This window comes from Callorhinchus milii, unplaced genomic scaffold (genome assembly GCF_018977255.1).
Source record: "Callorhinchus milii isolate IMCB2004 unplaced genomic scaffold, IMCB_Cmil_1.0 Scaffold2, whole genome shotgun sequence".
NCBI lineage: Eukaryota > Metazoa > Chordata > Chondrichthyes > Chimaeriformes > Callorhinchidae > Callorhinchus > Callorhinchus milii.
This window is the reverse complement of record NW_024704743.1, coordinates 87857717-87878485: the sequence shown is the minus strand read 5'-3', so window position 1 is coordinate 87878485 and position 20769 is coordinate 87857717. Positions and strand designations below refer to the sequence as shown.

General features: G+C 40.3%; 1 protein-coding gene across 1 annotated transcript in view; it reads right to left on the bottom strand.

The window, feature by feature from the left end:
* triqk (triple QxxK/R motif containing) overlaps positions 1-20040 on the bottom strand; it is a 44519-nt gene extending 24479 nt beyond the window's left edge. Inside the window, exons 1-2 of the mRNA XM_007902698.2 lie at positions 19940-20040; positions 2549-2637 (exon numbers count right to left, since the gene is read on the bottom strand). Of these exons, the coding sequence (XP_007900889.1) occupies positions 2549-2609 (61 nt within the window). The 5' untranslated portion in view covers positions 2610-2637; positions 19940-20040. The remainder of the gene's footprint in view (positions 1-2548; positions 2638-19939) is intronic.
* Positions 20041-20769: the final 729 nt, after the last annotated feature.

Below are 20769 nucleotides of genomic sequence, written 5' to 3'. Positions count from 1 at the left end.
AAAGGTCTTCATTTCATTTTTCCGTTTGCAACTAAGAGGCACTGTGCTCAGCAGCGACCACCCAATACTCTATCCAAATGTTTCATTTAGCTAGTACATTTAACCAGGTGAAGTCTTGGTCACTGAATCATGGGAGGATATCACTGCCTCTAAAGAGAGACAAGTGCCCAATCCAGTAGATTCTGCCCACTAGGAACACAGGTTAGCAGGATCTGCTAAGGACATTACCCATAATGTCATTGGAAGCTAAACTTTACGATGAGTTAAAATTGACAAGTGTTGCTGAGAGGAACTTTTTCTGTATGTCAAAGAGTTCAAATACCAGGGAACGCACAAGTTAAAAATTGGTAAGTTGGGAGCAAAAAAAAGGGAATTCAGATAGAAGTTATATTCTCCAAAGGATAATTGATTCTTGGAATGAGTTGCCAGCGAAGATCGTTGAAATGAATTGTATAAATGGGTTCGAGATATGATTCTGGAGAGAAGAGACCTGGGACTATGGGTAGAAAGCAGCTTGATGGGCATTGAGGTCAATCAATCAATCAGTGATGTATCCTTTCATCTTCTCTTGTTCCTCAAATTTCTTATATCCTCATAGCTACAATCATCATATGTTGTGTTCCATGTCTGTTACTATCACCGTAAGGATAGACGTATGCACGTAGTTGAAAGATATCAATACGGTGCTTGGCTAGCAAAGAGTTACCTCTCAAACAAACATCTGGAGAGGATGTAAAAATGCAGCCATGCAGCTAAAGCAACACAACTGTCTAGCACTGCTGTATGCACCTGCTGCCTTTGTTGACATTCCACATTCCCATCCAACTAACCAAAAACCTGCACTGGAATCCAGAACAACACGCAGGACTTGAACCACAAATTCAGTCCTTTATTTCATGTTTTAGCCGCCACCTTAAATCTACCACATTATAACATAATGTATGGTTATTTTCGAACGCTTTGAACTGTAATTATCGAGATGAGTGAATGCGTGTAAAAACTGAACCACGCTTAGAAATGAAAATATAGGAGCCAACAGGGAACAAGCACGGAGCTTCAAGACAGCACATGTCACGGATACTGGGGGAGAGAATCCAACTTCTAGACCTACGGGGTGACCAAAGAGTTGTTATATCTAACCTATTATCTAAAATAAATCATAATTTCTTTTAACACAACTTGCATTTATAGAGCGCCCTTCATGCAGGGTAGCATCCCAGAGCCCTTCACAGTGGCAGAGTCTGACAACAAGCTAGGGGGAGAGGGACGCAAGAGGTGACCGTAAGCACGATCAAAAAGGAAGATCTTTATGCGGGATTTGAAGGTGGGAGGGAAGGGGCAAGGGGGAGGGATCGAGGGAGAGATTTCCAAATTTTGGGGGTGCAATGGCTGAAGGCACAGCCACCATGGTGGCGTGGAGGGCATGAGGAATAATTACGAGGCTGGAGCCAGCTGAGCAGAGGCAGCCGGTGGTGAAGTGAAGGGTAAGCAGGTCGGATAGGTAGGAAGGTGCGAGGGAATGATGTGATTTGAAAACGACATTTAAGACTTATTAGGCATTGTAATCACAACTTATTGGTCATCCTATACAATGCAGATAATCCTGAGGCTTCAGGTTTGTCCTCCACAAAAACCCATACACCATCTCAGAGCATTTTTGATTACGACAAATTCAAGCTCTCATGTGTCCATTTAATTATCTCCATGAGAGTATTTTTCAATCCTTCTTTGATGATAGATAAATATCAGTGGTTGGGATGCTCAATCAGGGCCCACATATTCTTCACTTTTAAGGCTAACTAGGTAAAACTGGTCATTTATTTCATGGTTGTTTGTGGGATATTGCTATATGCACACTGGCTGCTGTGTTTGCCTACACTATCACTAAATTTACAGTAAAATCCTATGAGGCTCTTTAAGAGACATCTCGACGACATGATAAAGCACTATATCAAAAACAAGGATGATTATTATTATTACAAACGTGAAGATTGCAACTCCAAACAAGCGCCTAGTGACTACATGGTTAGCATTTGTTATACAAACTTGTTTTACCTGCTGTAGAATTTTTACATTCTGTATGCAAATCGTGTGAACTAAGGGAATGAAAGGCGTAATGAAAATAATTTGTTATTACTTACAAAATTAATAAATGTTTTTTAATTGGTTGTTAAAAAGTACCTGTAACTTCCTCTCTACATGTGTGAGCATATGACACACACTGTCGTTTTCCCTCCATATAAATAGGATTGAAAAAATTGAACATTTAAATTAAAATGGATACTCTTAAACATGCAGACCGCTTGTCAGATACCCAGCTGACCAAAAAAAAACATGTTTTACACGTGTGGCAAATAGACACCTGACTATGTGTTATTTTCAGTAAAAGACTCTCAAGAGAGAGACCTGGAGTACTCCTTGAACAAAAGGAAGCACAATTATTTCACAATATATGATAAAAAATATATTTAAAGTACATCTCTAATGCCCTCCAATGTTATCTAAAACTTGTAACTCTTAAATCTGTAAGAATTTGTACTTTATTTACCTATTTGTTTCCGGTACTGATCAATTGGGACTTTAGAGGTACCAGCATCTTTCCTTCCCATTTTTTTTCAATCTTTATCAACAGCTCATCTAAAAATAAAAAATATATAGTTGCATTACATTCCAACAATTATTTTAATTCCTCTCTGACAACCCTGGACATGACATTGCATTCCCGAAAAAAATAATTTATAAAAGCTGACATACATATAACAGGCTATAAAAAAATAATTTGCATTTAGAGAGTTCCCTTCACTATATAAATGGATCTATATAAATGCAAGTTGCTGTTGTTCACACAGAATAGTATCTGCATAATAGCACTAAGTGAGGGAGAAGAGAAGGAGATGACCATAGGTATGATCAAAGAGATATAAAGGGTTTTATCACACATGAATTGCCGAACAGGGAACTCTCAGTTGTTTGTTATGAGATTTCCTATTATAAACTAATGCTGAAAGATTGCTATTTTAGCGATTAGCGGCTTGTTGGCTCCCACAGAGTTGGAGTGCATATTATGTACCCAAGAACCTAAGCAATAAATGATCAATAGGAACAATTCACTTCAGGGAACATTTAAAAAAGAAACAATGATATAAGCAATGCAATAGTTAATATAAATATTTAACTTGCTGACTCTTGAAAAAGTTTCCCTCTCTTGAGTGGATTAATGATTTATAATCACTTATAAATAAGGTTAGTTAGAGGTACTTACCTATGTGTATTCTCTGGACACCCTCTAGCATATTGTGAAATTTCTATAGAACATGAGAGCTTGAGAATACACAATACATCAATGTATTGTTACTGCGTTACAATTTAACAAGAATGAAAATAGAGTTCACCAATAAAGAGCCTGAGCACCAGCGCTCGCAATGGAGATTCCAATTCGTAGAGAAATTAGGTAAAACGTTATTGTATTGTAGAATACTTAAAGACACATTTGCCTTAATATTTATTTTACAGTAACCATAATAAATCGAACCAGGTGGGAAAAAGTTCCAATTTGATTCCATTTAAATATAGAGGCATTAACATTTTAAATCAGGCAAAAGTGAAAGGACACAACAGAAGATACTGTAAGGACAATGAGAGGTGAGTTTTGTCAATTTCAGCACAGCGCCCAAAGCAATCTGAGTATTGTACTGCCGCAGCATAACAGCGTAACGTGAGTAAAACAATATGCATGCTTCAATGTATTTTACAAAGGAAGTCAGTAACAAGTTGTGGAATTTTTACAGAGATAAAATTTTGCTGAAATTTTCAGTGATAAGATACCTAAACTTAATGATTTTTTGAAAACAATAAGACTGCTAGGTGAACTTATAAATGTCCAGAACTTTTAATCACAGTTAATCACAATTTCATGATCCCCAGGATTATACATAAGGGAAGCTTTTCATTTTGCTCAATATAATTTTGTATAAGAAACCACCTTTAAATTGGACAATCTGGGACTATTGTGTGAACAGTACTCTTTTGGGACAAAGAATCAGTAAAAGAGAACTCATGCGCAGCAAAAGATGACAATTATGGATGGTCTCTTACTATCAAATCAATAACATCACAGAACTGGCAATGGCTATGTACGTGTGGCAAACCAATACTGACAAGCCCACAGGAATGAATAACTCGTTTTGGTGCACATTTATTTTTTAGCCCAATTTATTGTTTTATGCTTGGTCAGCATTTTCAAGGCATCAATGATCTCTGACCTAATTTTCCATAATTTGGTTTTACTTCGTTAGCTCATGCTATGCTTTTTTAAAAAATATATATATCTTCCCCTCAATTTTCTCCCCTTCTCCCTTCTAGAAGATATTGATTATGTTAAGACTCCTTTGACACCAAAGGTGCTGTCCTTAGGATGAGACATTAAACTGAGGTCCTGTCTGCTTGTTCAGGTGGACTTTAAAGATCTAATGGGACTCTTTGAAGAGAGAAGGGAATTTTTCCCTGTGTCGTGGTCAACAATCTCCCAATTAAAATTAATCACTCACTTTATAGCTGTTTGTGGGACATTGCTGTGTGCAAATTGGCTGCCACATTCACCTACAAAATACAGAATCTCTCCACTTTACAGTAAGTGCTGTGAAGAACTTTGAGATGTTCTAAGGATGTGATAAGATGCTAAAACGCAAAGCTTTTTTCAGGTGCAGTGTTCTCCAGCACTGTATTGGACTGTCAGCTGAGTCAGTGTGTTCAAAGTCCTGATATATAAAAGGTGCATGAAGATTTTAAAAACAAGAATAGTTCTGAATGTTCGTTTCTCAAATTCTGAGCCCCTTTGGCTGCTCTAGACCCTAAAAGTGGTGCAGACAACCATAGATTTATTGGTGACTAGAGAATAGGCAATGAGAATGAAGGGACTCCACAGAGGAATTAATCCACTGTGCTACTGCCTAAATTGTTCATGGATAGCAGTCTACATTATTCTTTCTTTCTGCACAGTAGGCATTCTCCTTTCATGCCTACATGTTGGTCTGTCAGCCTGCCAGTAACAGGCACACATTTAATATTTAACATGAATGGATGATCTGGGTCAGCCAAAATGCTGTCAGCTTTCATTCAGTGAGTAGAAAAACCACAACAAGAACCACAATGACATTTCCCATGACCATCATCCAAGTGCAATGCAAATATTACGTGTTCAAAATGACACCTTCCACATGAAAAAAGCCCACAATATTATAATTAATCAGAAATGTAGCATTACAGCTGAAATGCAGACACATATAGATTATCAATTTATTCGCCTACAAAATACACGGGTCACTGGATTCTACAATGTATCCTGTGAAATGCTTTGAGACATTTTGACGACATGATCAGGTGTTATATCAAATGCAAGGATTATTATTATATAATCTTCTCCACTGTTACATTCTGATAACCTGCCTCCAACCATTTTAATTCCTGCCTTAGCAACAAGCCTCTACTCTTCATTCACTGTTCAATCAGTAATGGAATGGCTTTTTTTTTATTAACGCTCTAAGCTTACATTCAGTGTGCTCGGTGGGAATCCACAAGTTAACTCTAAATTTTCCTTGATTTATATTAAACTGGAGGTTGCCTTAATTTAAAATCATATTTCCTCGTTCTCTTCTGTTGGTTCCACACAATTACCTCTCCACATCCGCCACCTTCACAATCTCTTCACAATTTAACAAATATGGGATTATTTTCCATTCCCTCCCCACTTGTCACCTCTTCCCCCATCGTACCAAATCTTCAACCCTTCAGATCTGAATCCCAAGAGACTCGCTATTACCTTCTTAAGATACATTCCAATGGCCCGATTTTTGCAAGTACATTTACCAAGCTGATCACAATCCTGTGTGGTCTGACCAATGCTGATACAGTGTAAGGTTCACCTACTTGGACCTATGATTGATGCATTTACTTACGTATCCTAAAATTCTGTTTGAGGTGACAGAAGCTAGCTAAACAGTTTGAAGGCCAGTTAGCAAAATATGAACATTTTGGCACAGTAAATAGAGATTACAAGATTAATCATAAATCCTTACACTTTGCAATACTTATAAAATAACAAGGTATGCTGTGGTCTAATGTACATTTCTAATTAAGCCTAATTAAAAGAGGTGAGCCTGCTTTCCTCCTTCAAAGCTACACAGTAATTTCCATTCACCCACTCTGCTTTGATGGTTAGTTAACAAACTCTGAAGAAATCCTGGGAGACATCAGCAGACGCTGCCGTGGTGTCTAATCAGTTAGCCATTTGCATAAAGCATCAAGCGCAATTTAAAATGTGTTGCTGAAGATGTGGAAGGGGAATAACAGATCTATATTAGTATGTTTGAAATGAAGGTTGTTATCAAAAACATATTCCTTTGGGACGTAGCTCATCACCCACTGTACTTCTACACAGACTACATGAGACCCCAGAAGACCAAATACATTGATATTCTTAAGATTGCTGAAACATGCTAGGAAGAAACCCACAGCACTATATATATGTACAAAATATATCGACTTTTGCAACATTACGAGGGCAACAGGTATTTGAACATTAATTTAACCTTGACTGAAAAGGTTCAAATACAAACAAAATATTTCATCAACCTCTGTGGGAATCGGTTGCATCGTTCAGGCAGTCTACATTAAAGTTTTTCGAAAAGGTTTTTCTCTTTCTCTGTTACCCCACCCATCTCTCTGCCCAGATATAGAAGTTGTGTAACACCATATTTTATTTCAAAACTATTTTCAACTCAAATTTAATACAACTAATGTGCTGTTTTGAATACAAGGACACTACCCTGCGATTTTCATGGTTTTGATTAAAACAAAATAAAGTGCAATATAGTAAATATACAAGTCAAAAAAAAACTTGTTTCTATAATTTTAGAACAATAATACGGTACATTAAACTTCCCTTAAAAATATTGATAAATTCTAAAATACTGGCAATTTAGATTGTGCATCATGACATCACATTACACCTGCTCTTCTCTCTCTGACTTTCGTTCTCATCTCTTTTTATTTCTCTCTATGACTTTCTCTCTCTCTCCATTTGTCTGCACGTTAGTAGGCATGTGATTGACATGTACCGAGTAGAAAATTGTGCCCCTAGCAACTGAGATCATATGCATACAATTTCTCAATTCTCACATAACAGTTCTTTTCAAACCAGTATCTTGTAACCCAGGTCAAGTAATCTACTCTTTTGGTAGGTCCACAAATATAAGATGAATAATCATTTTGAAACTCAACTTAAGTGGGGGTGGGAAGCAGGCCTTGTATTGGGAATAATATATGTTAAAATGCTGCTTGAATTAAAGTCATGTTGAGCTACGCTTCCATGGGGCGAGACAACAATTGCATAAGTGAATGTGCACCTCAGAAGTTCAGTGTAAGATCAGCATAAATAGTGCAGGATAAGTGTACCAGTGATGTGACACCAATTGCTGTTGGTTCAGGATTTTGTATCAGAAGAAGGTAGGCTCAAACCCCACATCAGGACGTGAGCTCACATTCCACTGACATACTGGGGGAGGGCTGCATTGTCAGAAAGCACCGACTATCCTTCACATGAGAGGTAAACTAAAGCGACCATCTACCTGTTGCTCAGGAGGTTAAAAATCATATGAAACTATTCAAAAAGACAAGAGGTTAACCTGGTGTCCTGAACAATTCTCCAAATAAATTGGGCATTCACTCATGGATGTTTGTAAAATTGGCTGTCCTCCAATACCTCACTCAAGTTGCTATTATTGATCTGTGAGCCTTGACAAGCTATTAGCCTTGTGGGTGGCTGGGCATCATAGCTGAGCCACTTCCAGCCCCAGACAGACATCCACACACCTCAGACAGACTTGCTGGTTAATGGTCAGGAATCTTGTTTGATTTCCCTTCTATAACCCACAAGCCGCCCGCAGTGACATCCCAACTGAAATCAAGTTACCTCAACGCAGAGTGTGAGCTTGGGGCACACAACATGCATTAATGTTAGTCTTGTGGCTATGTGATACTCTTAATTCATGACTTCAAATTGTTTTCATCACTGCCGTCATCTTGATTTAGTCCGACTATCAAATACAGCAGCTCAAATGCTCTCTTCAATCATACGCTAGAAAGGCAAAACCTATTTTTTTTCTGCTGGGTATTCATATAAAAAATAATAATCCTTGCATTTCACATAGCACCTCATCACATCATTGAAGCACCTCAAAGTGCTTCACAGGATTTACTGTAAAGTGGACGACTATATTGTAGACGAAAGTGGCAGCCAATCTGCACATAACAATATTCTACAAACAGCCATGAAGTGAATGACCAATTTTATTTGGGGGATTGTTGTCCAGGACACGAGTAGAAACTCCCTTTATTTTTCGAATAGTGCCACAGGATCTTTAACGTCCACCTGAACAGGCAGACAAGACCTCAGTTTAACCATCTCAGCGAAAGAACAGCACCTCTGGTAATGCAGCGCTTCAGGCCTGCACTGGAGTGCTAACCTTGACTATTAGTTCAAAGTCCTGATACGGTGCTTGAATCCACAACTTTCTAACTGAGAAACAGGAGTACTGCCAACTAAGTCATGCTGACATGTGCATTAAAAGGTAACATTTTCACAGGCTCACAGTTACTTGTTATTGAAACCCCATCTTTTTGATTACCTCTCCTAGAAGCATGGTACCTTTATGATTCCCATCCTTAATTTTCAGAAAGTTAGTGACCTATCCTGGTGTTCAAATCAGCTGATCAGATTTTAAAAATAACACTCATCATTCGACCTTCCTTTAAGATTCTAATCCAAGGGAGGCAAGAGTTATGTTAGCAATCAAATTGTGATTTTGGAAAAGATTCTTATTAGCATATTGGTATCTACTTCTCTCTCACAAACACACACCTATCTGAGAAAGAAAACAAATATAGCAGTCACATACACTGAATTCAACTTAATTTAACGGGTTAATTTTTAAACTATCGGACATTAGACCAAAGCAAATATAAACTGAAAACGACTGCAATTGTCCGCATCCAACTGTACCTTATCCCAAATGCAGCCGAAACCCTCGTGCATGCTTTTGTCACCTCCCGCTTGGATTACTCAAACACACTTCACGACAGTCTCCCCAGCTCCACCATTCACAAGATCCAGATCATTCAAAACTCTGCTGCTCACATACTGACCCGGACCAAACTCCGTACCCACATCTCATCAGTCTGGCCAGACTCCACTGGCTCCCCATCACCAAACAGATCGACTTCAAGATCCTCTCCCGTGTTCATCCATTCACTCCCTGGCACCACCCTACCTCTCCGACCTCCTCACTCCCCAGTCCACCACCTGCCGCTTCCGTCCGACTGGCATCAGCCTACTGTCCGTCCCTCGCACCCTCCGCCCCACCATCGGAGGTCGTGCTTTCAGCCGCTACACCCCAAAACTCTGGAATACTCTCCCTCAATCCCTCCACGTTGCACCCTCTATTCCCTCTTTAAAAAGCCGCCTGAAAACTTTCCTGTTCGACTGTGCTTACGACCGGCCACCTCCCTCCTCCCCCCAGCTCGGAGTCAGGCTCCGCCACTGTTAAGCACTCTGAGATGCTACCCTGGGTGGAGGGTGCTATATAAGTGCAAGTTGTTGTTGTTGTTGCAGTCGTTTCCATATTATAATACTGCTTTAAAAGTCCTGCAAAAGCATGGGAAGAACCATACTCCCGAAGATGTGAAACAGCTGCATTGATACAGCAATTTGGAAGATGACCTGGCTCGAGGCCAGACAGCAAAACACACTTCACAGAGCGACCCAAGTCCCCTTCACATTGCCCTGGAGTCCACTAAAACACAAACAAAATGGGAGTGCATAAATTTAGATTTTACAGAAGCACTGCGCACTGTTTGTACCAGTACTACTTTTAGAGTTTCCACTTTTTCAAAACCATATGCCTTTGTGCCAGATCAACCGTGTGTTCTATTTACAAAACATGTCAATTTGAGATATTCAGTAACAATTTTGGAAAAGAAAATTGCTCAAATTTTATTTTCTTAGAGGAACAAAATACATTTTAAAAGATGTACATTTTAAGGTAATTTTACGCCTGCTGACGCTTTTTGACGTTTTTCTTAAAAATTGCATTTATTCAAAAGTGAATCGTGGTTGTTCCATTACATTTTCAAATTAGCTCTTCCGCCTCCCCATATATCCTATCCTTAGATCAGGCACACAGATGGAGGCAATAGGGAACTTATTATGTTTGTCACTGTGCCAGGCAGAGTTTAAGAGAGAACTGAACACACTTAGGATGGACACCTCCATTATTATGCATGTAATAGTCCAACTGGAATTATAACATGTCGTGCATTGAAGATTCTATTCGAAAGATACTATTCGAAAAGAGAAGGGAGTTTCTCCCGATATCCTGGCCAACAATTCTCCCAGATAAAATAGGTTATTCATTTCATAAACGGTTGTAGGACATTGGTTGCCACACTCATCCGCAAATAGATCCTGTGAAATGCTTTGCGATGCTATATCAAATGCAGGGATGATTATTATTTTATTATAACGCTCAATAGAAAGTAAAGATATCACAAGAAACCAATGTATACAGTTTTCTACCCATGATAGGGTTAAATCTCTATAAAATATGAATTCATATTTCTGCACATATTGGAATAAAGTTTCTTATATAAAACCAATGAAATACTTGAAGAGTACAATAAAAGAAATCTTATCAAAAAGCTGAACCGCCTGTGGCATGAGGGAGGGAATGCCGATCGCTATTGTGTATGAAATTTATTGACTGTTCCCAGCCAGAGAGAAATGGCTGCCAGCAATAAAATGAGGCTCAGATTGGAATCTGCCAAGGTAATTTCACATATGACCCTTTAGGAGTCTGACAATTCAAGCTTCTGCCAAATGTGATGAGCTAAAATTTAAACCTAGGTCACATCAGTAAGAGTTCATGCACCTGAACTACTGAACCACCTGAGCGCTCACAACATACAACTTTTGGATGAATTGATATTGATATTCACTAAAAAAATTATATATCACTCAAAATATGGCCAAGTTTGGTCCAGTTCCAATGTGCACAAAGTGTGGTACATTAATACTCGTAACTAAAGTTTCATTGAGAGAAGTGGAAAGCACTGTTAATTTAAGTGCACATAAACATGAAAAAAAACAAATTATTGTAAGACGACACAGGGTTAGTCAGCCACAAACCGCGGCTGATTCACGCAATTGTTGTAATTTGAACATTCCCAATGACCCACTTTTGGTTCCTTTGAGTCCCACAACATACTTTCCTGTTAGTTGTCACGGAAGGATGCTCTAATATACAGAATTCCGCAAAGACCATCCATCCTTCTCTTTATGTGAACAGGAGAAGTGTTTTACAGGGCAGAACTGGTCATGCTCGTCAGTTCTCCTCCATCCTAACCTACCCCCCACTACCGCTGAAGACAAACACTTCTATTACCACATAATGCTCAATTTCAGCTGACAGGTGGATTTAAATTCAAACCTCTTGCATCAAAGTCTGCAGATTGTTTTGTGAACTACTGAACTGTGTATATCTTTTCAAAGCTGAAGTACGTGTTGTAGAGCATTAAACAGCAGTTTCAAATCACTGCAAGGATTTGTTTACCAAAGTGAACCGTGGTCACAGAATAAGGCACTCTTTCAATCGGGGAAATCATTCAAACTATCGTACTAAAACGTTTTATTGTATTAAGAACACTTGTTCACAACAGACCAGTATGTACAATGACCAGCATGTCACACTCAGCATCTTTTTATCAAAGTACTGAAAGAACTGAAAGGCAGAGTACAAAAAGATTAATTGCACTAATGTAGAAACTCTTTTCCACTTCTGTATTTTGACATTTTCTCTTGATTCAAGTAATAATAATAATCGTTGCATTTGATATAGTGGTTATCACATCGTTGAGACGTCTCAAAGTGCTTCACAGAAATATACTGTCAAGTGGATTGACTGTGTGTTTTGTGGACAAAACATAGCAGCCAATTGTGGACACCAATTGCAATAAAATTCAATAAAAACTAATTGTAATACATTTTAATATATAGATTTATAATACATTAATACATTTCTTATAATACAAATCAAAATAGATACAATTTAAAACTAAACTAATAAAATACTCTGCATTTTACAGTTGTATAACATGCACATTATTAATTACTAATAATTACAAATGGATATAGTAATGTGCATTTATCTATGCACATTAATTACTAATGTGCATAGATAAATGCATATTACTGTATCCCTTTTCCAACAGTCAAAGTAAATTATTTCAAGATAGCCCAAGATTGTAAATATGTTAATTTCTCTGCAATCCCTTTATTTCAAATGGTGTTTTTAATCGAAATAAAATCTGTTCTTTACTTGCTGTCCAATAACACTGGAATGTGGGCTCCAGGTTATATCTTAAGGATATATTGCAAAGCAAAAAAAGTAATGCAAAGATTAGGTTGCTTCAGAAGGGAGAAACCTAATTGAATCTATTAAAACTTTTGGAAGAATAAGGTTGGTGCCACCTACCTAACAATAATCCTTACATTAATATGCATCTTTAATATTGGGAGGAAGTCTCAAAGTACTTCACAAGGTTCACTGTGAAGTGTTGTGACTCTGTATTTTGGAAGCGAACATGACATCCAATTCTGCACAGCAATATCCAACATGGAGCATGAAGTGAATGCCCAATTCTATTTGTGGGATTGTTGACCAGGACACTGGGAGAAACTCCCTACAATTTTTGAATAGTGCTGTAAGATTGTTGACATCCACCTGAACATGTGACAGGTGAGATGTGCGTTTAATCTCTCACCCAAAAGGCACCACTTCCAATAATACTGCGCTCCTCCAGGATTGCACCAGGCTTTCAGCCTTGACTGAAAACCTCTGACTCAGAGGTGAAAGTGTTACCAACTGAATCAGGCTGAGACCAAATAATTGTTCTCACCAGTTATATTAATCTAAAACAGCCTTTTTTCGTTGTCCAACAAAGTAATCATAGAAATAATAAAATAGCATAAATTTATGCCGTAAATCAAGAATGATTCAATCAAGAAGCATTTTTTTTTTGGCCAACCACTGCTCTAAAACAAACTATTAGTAATACACTGGAAAAAATATTTCTGCCGATATAATCAGAACAGCAAAGATAATCCAGCAGACATGTACTATACATTTATTAAACCTTAGAGACATTGCTAGTTCCACTGTTTAGGCGTGATATACGAGAGCAACTAAACAAAACAAATGACCGATTTCTCAGTGCTGTCAAAGTGGACCTTCTGTACACACTAGGATTCCTGAAGCAGTGAAGAGTATCATTCACTAGACTAATAGAAAGTAACCTTGCTAAAGTACTGACAAGTGCCTGCAAAAGTCAAGGCAACATGCATTAAGAATAAATCATCCTACTTTCTGGTTTTGATACATTGCACATGCTAAAAGATTGTCCCCAAGGTTACCAGAGTAACCACTCGTCAGCATTACAACAGCCTCAGTCAACTCTGTATCCATTGAGACAATATTTAAGAATTATAGCCATGAAACGTGGTTAATAATATTGATATGTCCCTCAAGGTAATCTCAAAAAAGAAATTGATCATAATGTGGTCACAATTGAATAGTCTGCACTGTTCAGTTTTCAATACTTGTTGCACTAGTTGAAGCCCAACAATGAAATCATTAACCTGACACTGAAATAATATAAAACCCGGGAAACCTACAAGATAGTTAGGGATTGACACTGTTAATCTTGCTGAGTGCTGTATTATTTGGAGCAGGCGTTGACATATTAGCTCGCACTGGAACAGGAGTGTCAGTAATTCTGTTTTGGGGGCACAATCAGCATTCGTATGTTGTTTTATCACTGTGTGTGTGGTGTGTGTCAAGACATTCTTTTTAAAAAAGGCATTTAAATAATGTTCTATCAAATAGCAAATACACCTTTCATCAGGTGAACACTGTTACTCTCACTTTTCAAATAATGTTAACCTAAAGCCTCAGCTGTCCGGGGCATGTCTGCACACAGCGTGGGATAGGTGTTCCTATCATCAAGGCAGATGGCTCGGCGTGCCATCCGTGATGGAAACGAGATCCTCGACAGCTGTGAGGAGAACTATGAGTCCACACTCAGGTTTCCCCCAGCAGCTCGTTGCCCACAGCTAGAGGCTGTCATGGCAAGCGGCAACCTCGACATCAGTGTGGATCCACTGTCTGTTGAGGAAGAGAGAGAGAGACGTGCTTCGAGGAGTCTATGTAACGGGTGTGCGTGCAGCTGGACTGGATGGCATCGCCCTGAGTTGTTGAAGGCAGGTCAGGGCGAAACCTTGGGCAAGTTTCCTTACTCCACTCGCCTAATAATAATCCCTCCAAAACAAAAAACAATAATAAATTGGTCATTTTCAATCTACGACTGTTTGTGGGACATTGCTGTGCGCAATTGGCTGCCGCGTTCGCCCACAAGTATACAGTCAATTCACTTTACAGTATATTCTGTGAAGCGCTTTGGGACGTCTTCCCGACGTGAAAAGCGCTATATCAAATGCAAGGATTATTATTATTATTATTATTATTAAGTGCGCGGAGGGTCTGAAATGCAAAGTTTTACACGTTCCTCTTTTAATGGTGTGCTGGACCGACCACGTCCCAGTCAAGTGGAAAGATAAGGTCATCATTGTGTCTCGATAAGGAGCAGGGCCCACACATAGCGTGTGGCAACTATCGCCTGATAACTCCACTGCTGTACTGTCTGTACCGCTGTAGCTGAAGCCCTCAGTGGCCTGGCTTCACTACGAGTCCCAAGGCCTGTTAAATATCTCATACATTGACATCAAGGTGGTATTTGAGTGGCTCAACCGTGAGATATGAGAGAAGACCTTGGAGGGTGTCGGTGACCCTAATGTTCTGTTCCGCTTCATTGGAGACCTGCACCGACAATATGGCCCGTGTGAGGGTGGGAGCGGTATGTCCCTCCCTATCATGTCTGGAGTCCGACAGGTTGTGTTCTCTCACCATCGCTGCTATGCAGGGCGATCAACTGGGTTACAAACAGGTCCTCGAACCAGCTCGGCAACCTCCATGGCCACAGGGTGTTTAAAACCCGGTCAATGCCTGAAGACGCTGCTCTTCTCACTGACAAACCCGGTGAAGTGGCCAGCCATCCTGAAGCGGTGAAGGAAGCAGCTGTCTCCACGGGGCTTCAGCCCACCGTGGATTAAGACCAAGTTCCAGAAGGTCGCTGTTGGCCAGGCCTGTTTCCAGAACATTCTCTGGGGAGACTGGTCAAATCGGTGCAGAGGTTCAAGTACCTAAGGATGTGACGTCGAACTCCTTGGGTTACTGCGGAGTATGGACATGGGGAGCTCGGTGATGAACCAGCTGGAGTGGGTCTGGAGGCAGCAATGCCTGTCCCTGGCTACAGAGCTGCACATTACAGGGCCTGCGTGGTGTCAAGAGCTTGTGGATGGCTCAGAGTCATGGCCACTGCTGAAGAGACACGTGACGGCCGTGCGGCACCAGCGCTGGATTCTTGGAAGATGCTGCGTCAACCCTGTGACGAGTGACGCCGCGTCGGCTCGGAACGACTTACCTGATGTGCGCTGTGACGTAGTGTGGAGGCCTCACGTGGTCTTCAGACACGTCAACGACACACTGGGCTCTCAGGCGTGCCGTACAGACACACACGTGCCACAGCTCAAGACCAGACCGCACCTGGAGGCCGCCTCGTGGGCGTCAGACTTCACTGAGTGTGAAAGTTCGGGGCTGATTCAGGCCTTGAACCTCAGAGCGCCTGGGGCATTGCGCGTGATGGGTTGTGAGGACCCAATGCTGGTCAAGTGGAGTCGCTGTTGTAGTAATAAAGTATCAGCACATACACAGATAAATCTTAAGGCCGGAATTTTCATTGTGCTTCATCCAGGTACGTCTGATGGCACAAATCTGCATGTACAGCATGATTCAATTTTCAGAATACTTCAGGCAAATTAAATGTTCACATATATTTGTTTTTAAAAATGTTGTGGTTAAATTGCTGTGGTTTGGGAAATGTCAAGATTGGACAGATTTTATTTCTCAAATGATCACTCAAAGGCTTTAGTTCCCCACATAGGTTTTGAAGGGAAGATAAACTGCACTGCAGCTACTGCAAGGGAGAGTTGTAGAACTTTCTTCTGCTATTAATCAATATTTTGAAGTTTTGCTGCTTAGCTATGCTCCGATTTGCAACTCGATCTAATGCCATTGAACAACCTGACAGGTTTCACTTAGCTATGGGCACTGTAGTTAATTTGTAATGGATCCCTCGTGATACATCCATTCTGGCTTTGGGTTTAAGAGTTCTATATTGTCTGCAAACAATGCAGTATTTCCAGCTATGGTATCCGCAGCTAATTCCCTGTTGACATTGAAGTATACTGCAGAATTTTATTCAAGACCATCCTATTTGACCATGCTTCAACCACACTCCCACTCCAAACCTGCTTCATTCCAACCCCCAGCTTTGGTGCAAACACTTAACTATCCCGTGCCTTAGGATGTCCTTCCAATGTGAAAGGTGCTATACAAATGTAATTTGTTGTTGTTGTTGATCAATTGGTTCAATAGTCCTAATTCTGAAGCTGCTGCTTGGGATCTTCCTCCATTTACCCTGGAGAGCACCAGGAGCAACATGGGAACATATGGCTACATGCTGTGTGTTTTTTTTGGCCATACACCCTCCCCTCCTTCTGGAAAAGGTCCATTACAAGTTAGCAGTGCAAAATATGTTTGCAAGATATACTGTAAAGTGCAGTGACTGTTTTATGGGTGAACAAAGAGGATAAAGGATTCAGCAACCTGTCTGTATACTCGACTCTCTACCCAGATTTTGACATTTTGCACAAACATTTGTAGTTGTAATCTCTGACTGCACTGTTACAAGGTCAAGGGACTCATTTTCATCACTGCAATCAATAACTGTGGTTATTTATGTCTTCATCTAATTAGCTGTTGTATTTTCCATCAGAAGAAACATTTAATTCCCAAGTGGAATGCTTATGTCAAAGTAGTAGATAATACAGCAGACAAGGTGTTAGCCGAGCTCAGTTTGTAAGACACTTGCCTTCCAGTCACAGGTTATGGGTTCAAACCTCACATCACAACTTTGAACTCACAGTCTAGACTGACACTGTAATTCAGGTAACAAAAACAGAAGTTGCTGGGAATGGTCAGGTCAGGCAGCATCTATGGAGAAAGGAAAGTGAGTCAACGTTTCGGGTCCCCGACTCTTCGTCAGAACTGGAGGTGGTAGGGGAGCACATTGTTGGAGGTGCTGCCCTTTGAATGAGACGTTAAACTGATGTCCTGTCTGCCTGTCCAGATGGACATTAAAGATCGCATAGCAGTATTTGGAAAGAAAAGGGAGTTTCTGGCCAAGAAACCCCCAAATAAAACCATTCATTCACTTTATGGCTATGTGTCGGCCACTGCTGTGTAAAAATTGGATACTGTGTTCACCTACAGTCACTAAACTTAACAGTAAAATTCTGTGAAACACTTTAAGACATTCTCCTGACGTAAAAGGCACAATATCAAATACAAGGTTATTATTCTTATTATTTAGACAATAACAAGGGGACTTTTTCCCCTTTAAATAAAAGTGAAAAATTGGTTCACACAATCGCTCTGTTTAAAGTGAATAATTTGGGCTAAAACTCGTCTCATAAAGTTGAAACTTTTGAAAATTGTAAAAATGAAAAAGTAATTTACTCATCTGAGGAACAGAAACTAAAATGCATTAGGCTGATTTAACCAATACAAGATGTCTTGCAATATCACATTATTGTTAACCCTTACAATAATGATCATGTTTGAATCTTTCCAATTTCTGAAATACATACCATACACTCAATGTACCCCTAGAGTTTAGGATAAGAGGTGTTTAGGAATAAAATACTGCCACAATGCAGTTTGTGATTTTATTGCTAAAGTTTCAATATTATTTCTACCTCTAAATTATACAGCCAATAATCTTTGAATTTGGTTATAGAACAATAAGGTAGCCCTGTACTTGCACAATAGATTGAATGGCGTCCTTCTGTGCTGTATTATTTCTTTGATTCAAAGAAATTCAAATCACTGTAGTTCAAAGCTCAGAATCTGACGCCTTCCAAAAAATCAATAACATGAAAGACCCAAACTTGAAATACCTGTATGTTAGAAGGCACTGAGGAATGTGCATAGATTACTCTGCAGTAATGCAATGTGGGGTATTTTTATTGCCTATTTATACAGAGGTTGCACTAGTTCAAAATCAATATAATACACTCAGGCAGATGATTTATTCTTTTCAGTCTATTGTTATTGTTGTAGGGCAGGAAAGAACCAGGAAGTATTATTTATACTATGACAAAGTGACCGAAGGACATGTTTTAAGTGCAATAATGCCTTTGTGTTCCATTCTTAAACATTCGCAATTCATAGCAAGTAAATTGCCTGTAGCGGAAACAATGTCCCTTTAAATGTTGCACAACCTTCAATGTAAACAGGAGTTCAGGCACATTTAACTGGTCAAAGGTTTATTACATGATCCTCACCATTACCCAATATGCCTAACGTTTCCTGGTGCTATGTATACTGCCACACATATGCCTACTGTTTAGTGGTGCAATGTATACTGCCACATCACAACAGCAATGTGAACAAGTCGGGAATTTGACTCAATAAAATGAGATACAGAAAAAAAATTGCCAATGTAGCTTCCATGTCAGCCAAGCCCAAACTGACACCAGAAACATCCAATCAAACACTAACATGTGCAAACAATGTGCAAACATGCCAAAGACAGAGCTTTGCTGCTCCAATGATTACTGACTGGGCGAGGAGTCTGATTCTCCTTTCCCCTCCCCCCAATATATTAATTCCTAACTGACAACCAATGAACAGAAATAAATCCATGGCCAAAGCATGACCTTTGGTAAGAGGAATTGCATTTCATATATCAGTTAGGAAAAGGGGGAAGAAAAATAAAATATACAGTCAATTCACTTTACAGTATATTCTGCGAAGTGGTTTAAGGCGTCTCGAAAACGTAATAAGGCGGTAATTCAAATGCAACGATTCTTATTATAAATGACATTATACACGAGTGTGTGCAGAATTGTATTTGTATTCAGTGAATAAGTAACAATCTCACTCATAGACACATACACTACCAGTTCGCTGTATTTGTTTGCAATCAGTCGCAGCAGTCAACACCCACACTACTGACTCCCTATATTTATGTGTAGTCAGTCACATACACTCACTCGTACAGTGAGTCACTCACACACTATTGATGAACAGTCAGTCAGTCACACACTATCGATGACACACACAGTGTAATGCAATGACACACAGTGTAATGCAGTGACAGTGTAATGCAGTGACACAGTGTAATGCAGTGACACAGTGTAATGCAATGACACACAGTGTAATGCAGTGACACAGTGTAATGTAGTGACACACAGCATAATGCAATGACACACAGTGTAATGCAGTGACACAGTGTAATGCAGTGACACACCCACAGTGTAATGCAGTGACACACACACACAGTGTAATCAGTGACACACACACAGTGTAATGCAGTGACACACACAGTGTAATGCAGTGACACACACAGTGTAATGCAGTGACACACACAGTGTAATCAGTGACACACACACAGTGTAATGCAGTGACACACACACAGTGTAATGCAGTGACACACACAGTGTAATGCAGTGACACACACAGTGTAGTGCAGTGACACACACACAGTGTAATGCAGTGACACACACACAGTGTAATGCAGTGACACACAGTGTAATGCAGTGACACACACACAGTGTAATGTAGTGACTGTCTCTCTCTCTGTAACTCACTTGCTCTCTGGGTGTCAGAACGTTGCCCGGATCCCGGGGCCGCCTCGCGCTGTTCTCTCTACCGCTTCCGGTTCGCGCCCCGGTCCCGCCCTGTCAGTCAGTCAGTCAGTCAGTGGCTGAGGCCCCGCCCTCTGCCCTGTCAGTCAGTCAGTCAGTGGCTGAGGCCCCGCCCTCTGCCCTGTCAGTCAGTCAGTCAGTGGCTGAGGCCCCACCCTCTGCCCTGTCAGTCAGTCAGTCAGTGGCTGAGGCCCCGCCCTCTGCCCTGTCAGTCAGTCAGTGGCTGAGGCTCCGCCCTCCCGCACACGGGCTAAACCAGGACGAGCAAAGCTCACCCCCCGCCCCTCCCCCCACCGCCGGGATCTTACACACACACTACACTCACTCACACAGCCCGGGACATGTGCAGTGACAGCCTGACATACCAGCGATTGTAACCGAGCGAGGCCTGGCTATCGCCAGAGAGCCCACAGAGGAAGGCCTGGTGTTCACGGTGGAAGGAGAGCGATGTGCAGACATTCAGTCATTGCAGCCACAACATATACAGTCAATTCACTCGACAGTATATTCTGTGAAGTGCTGTCCAGAAGATGTGATAAGGCGCTATATCAAATGCAACAATTATTATTACTATTCGCCAGGCACTAGAATTCACTGAAACGCATATAATTGTAAAAAATTGTAAAACCATTGCCTGTGTTAAAAGTCTATGTTTTCAAATTAGAAAAACACGGAGGAAATTTATGTATGTGCATGTGAAGCAGAGTCTCTGTTTGGCAGTACCAACATGGGGAATCTTTTGTCGGCCTCTCCCACAGTGGAGACTCGCCTAT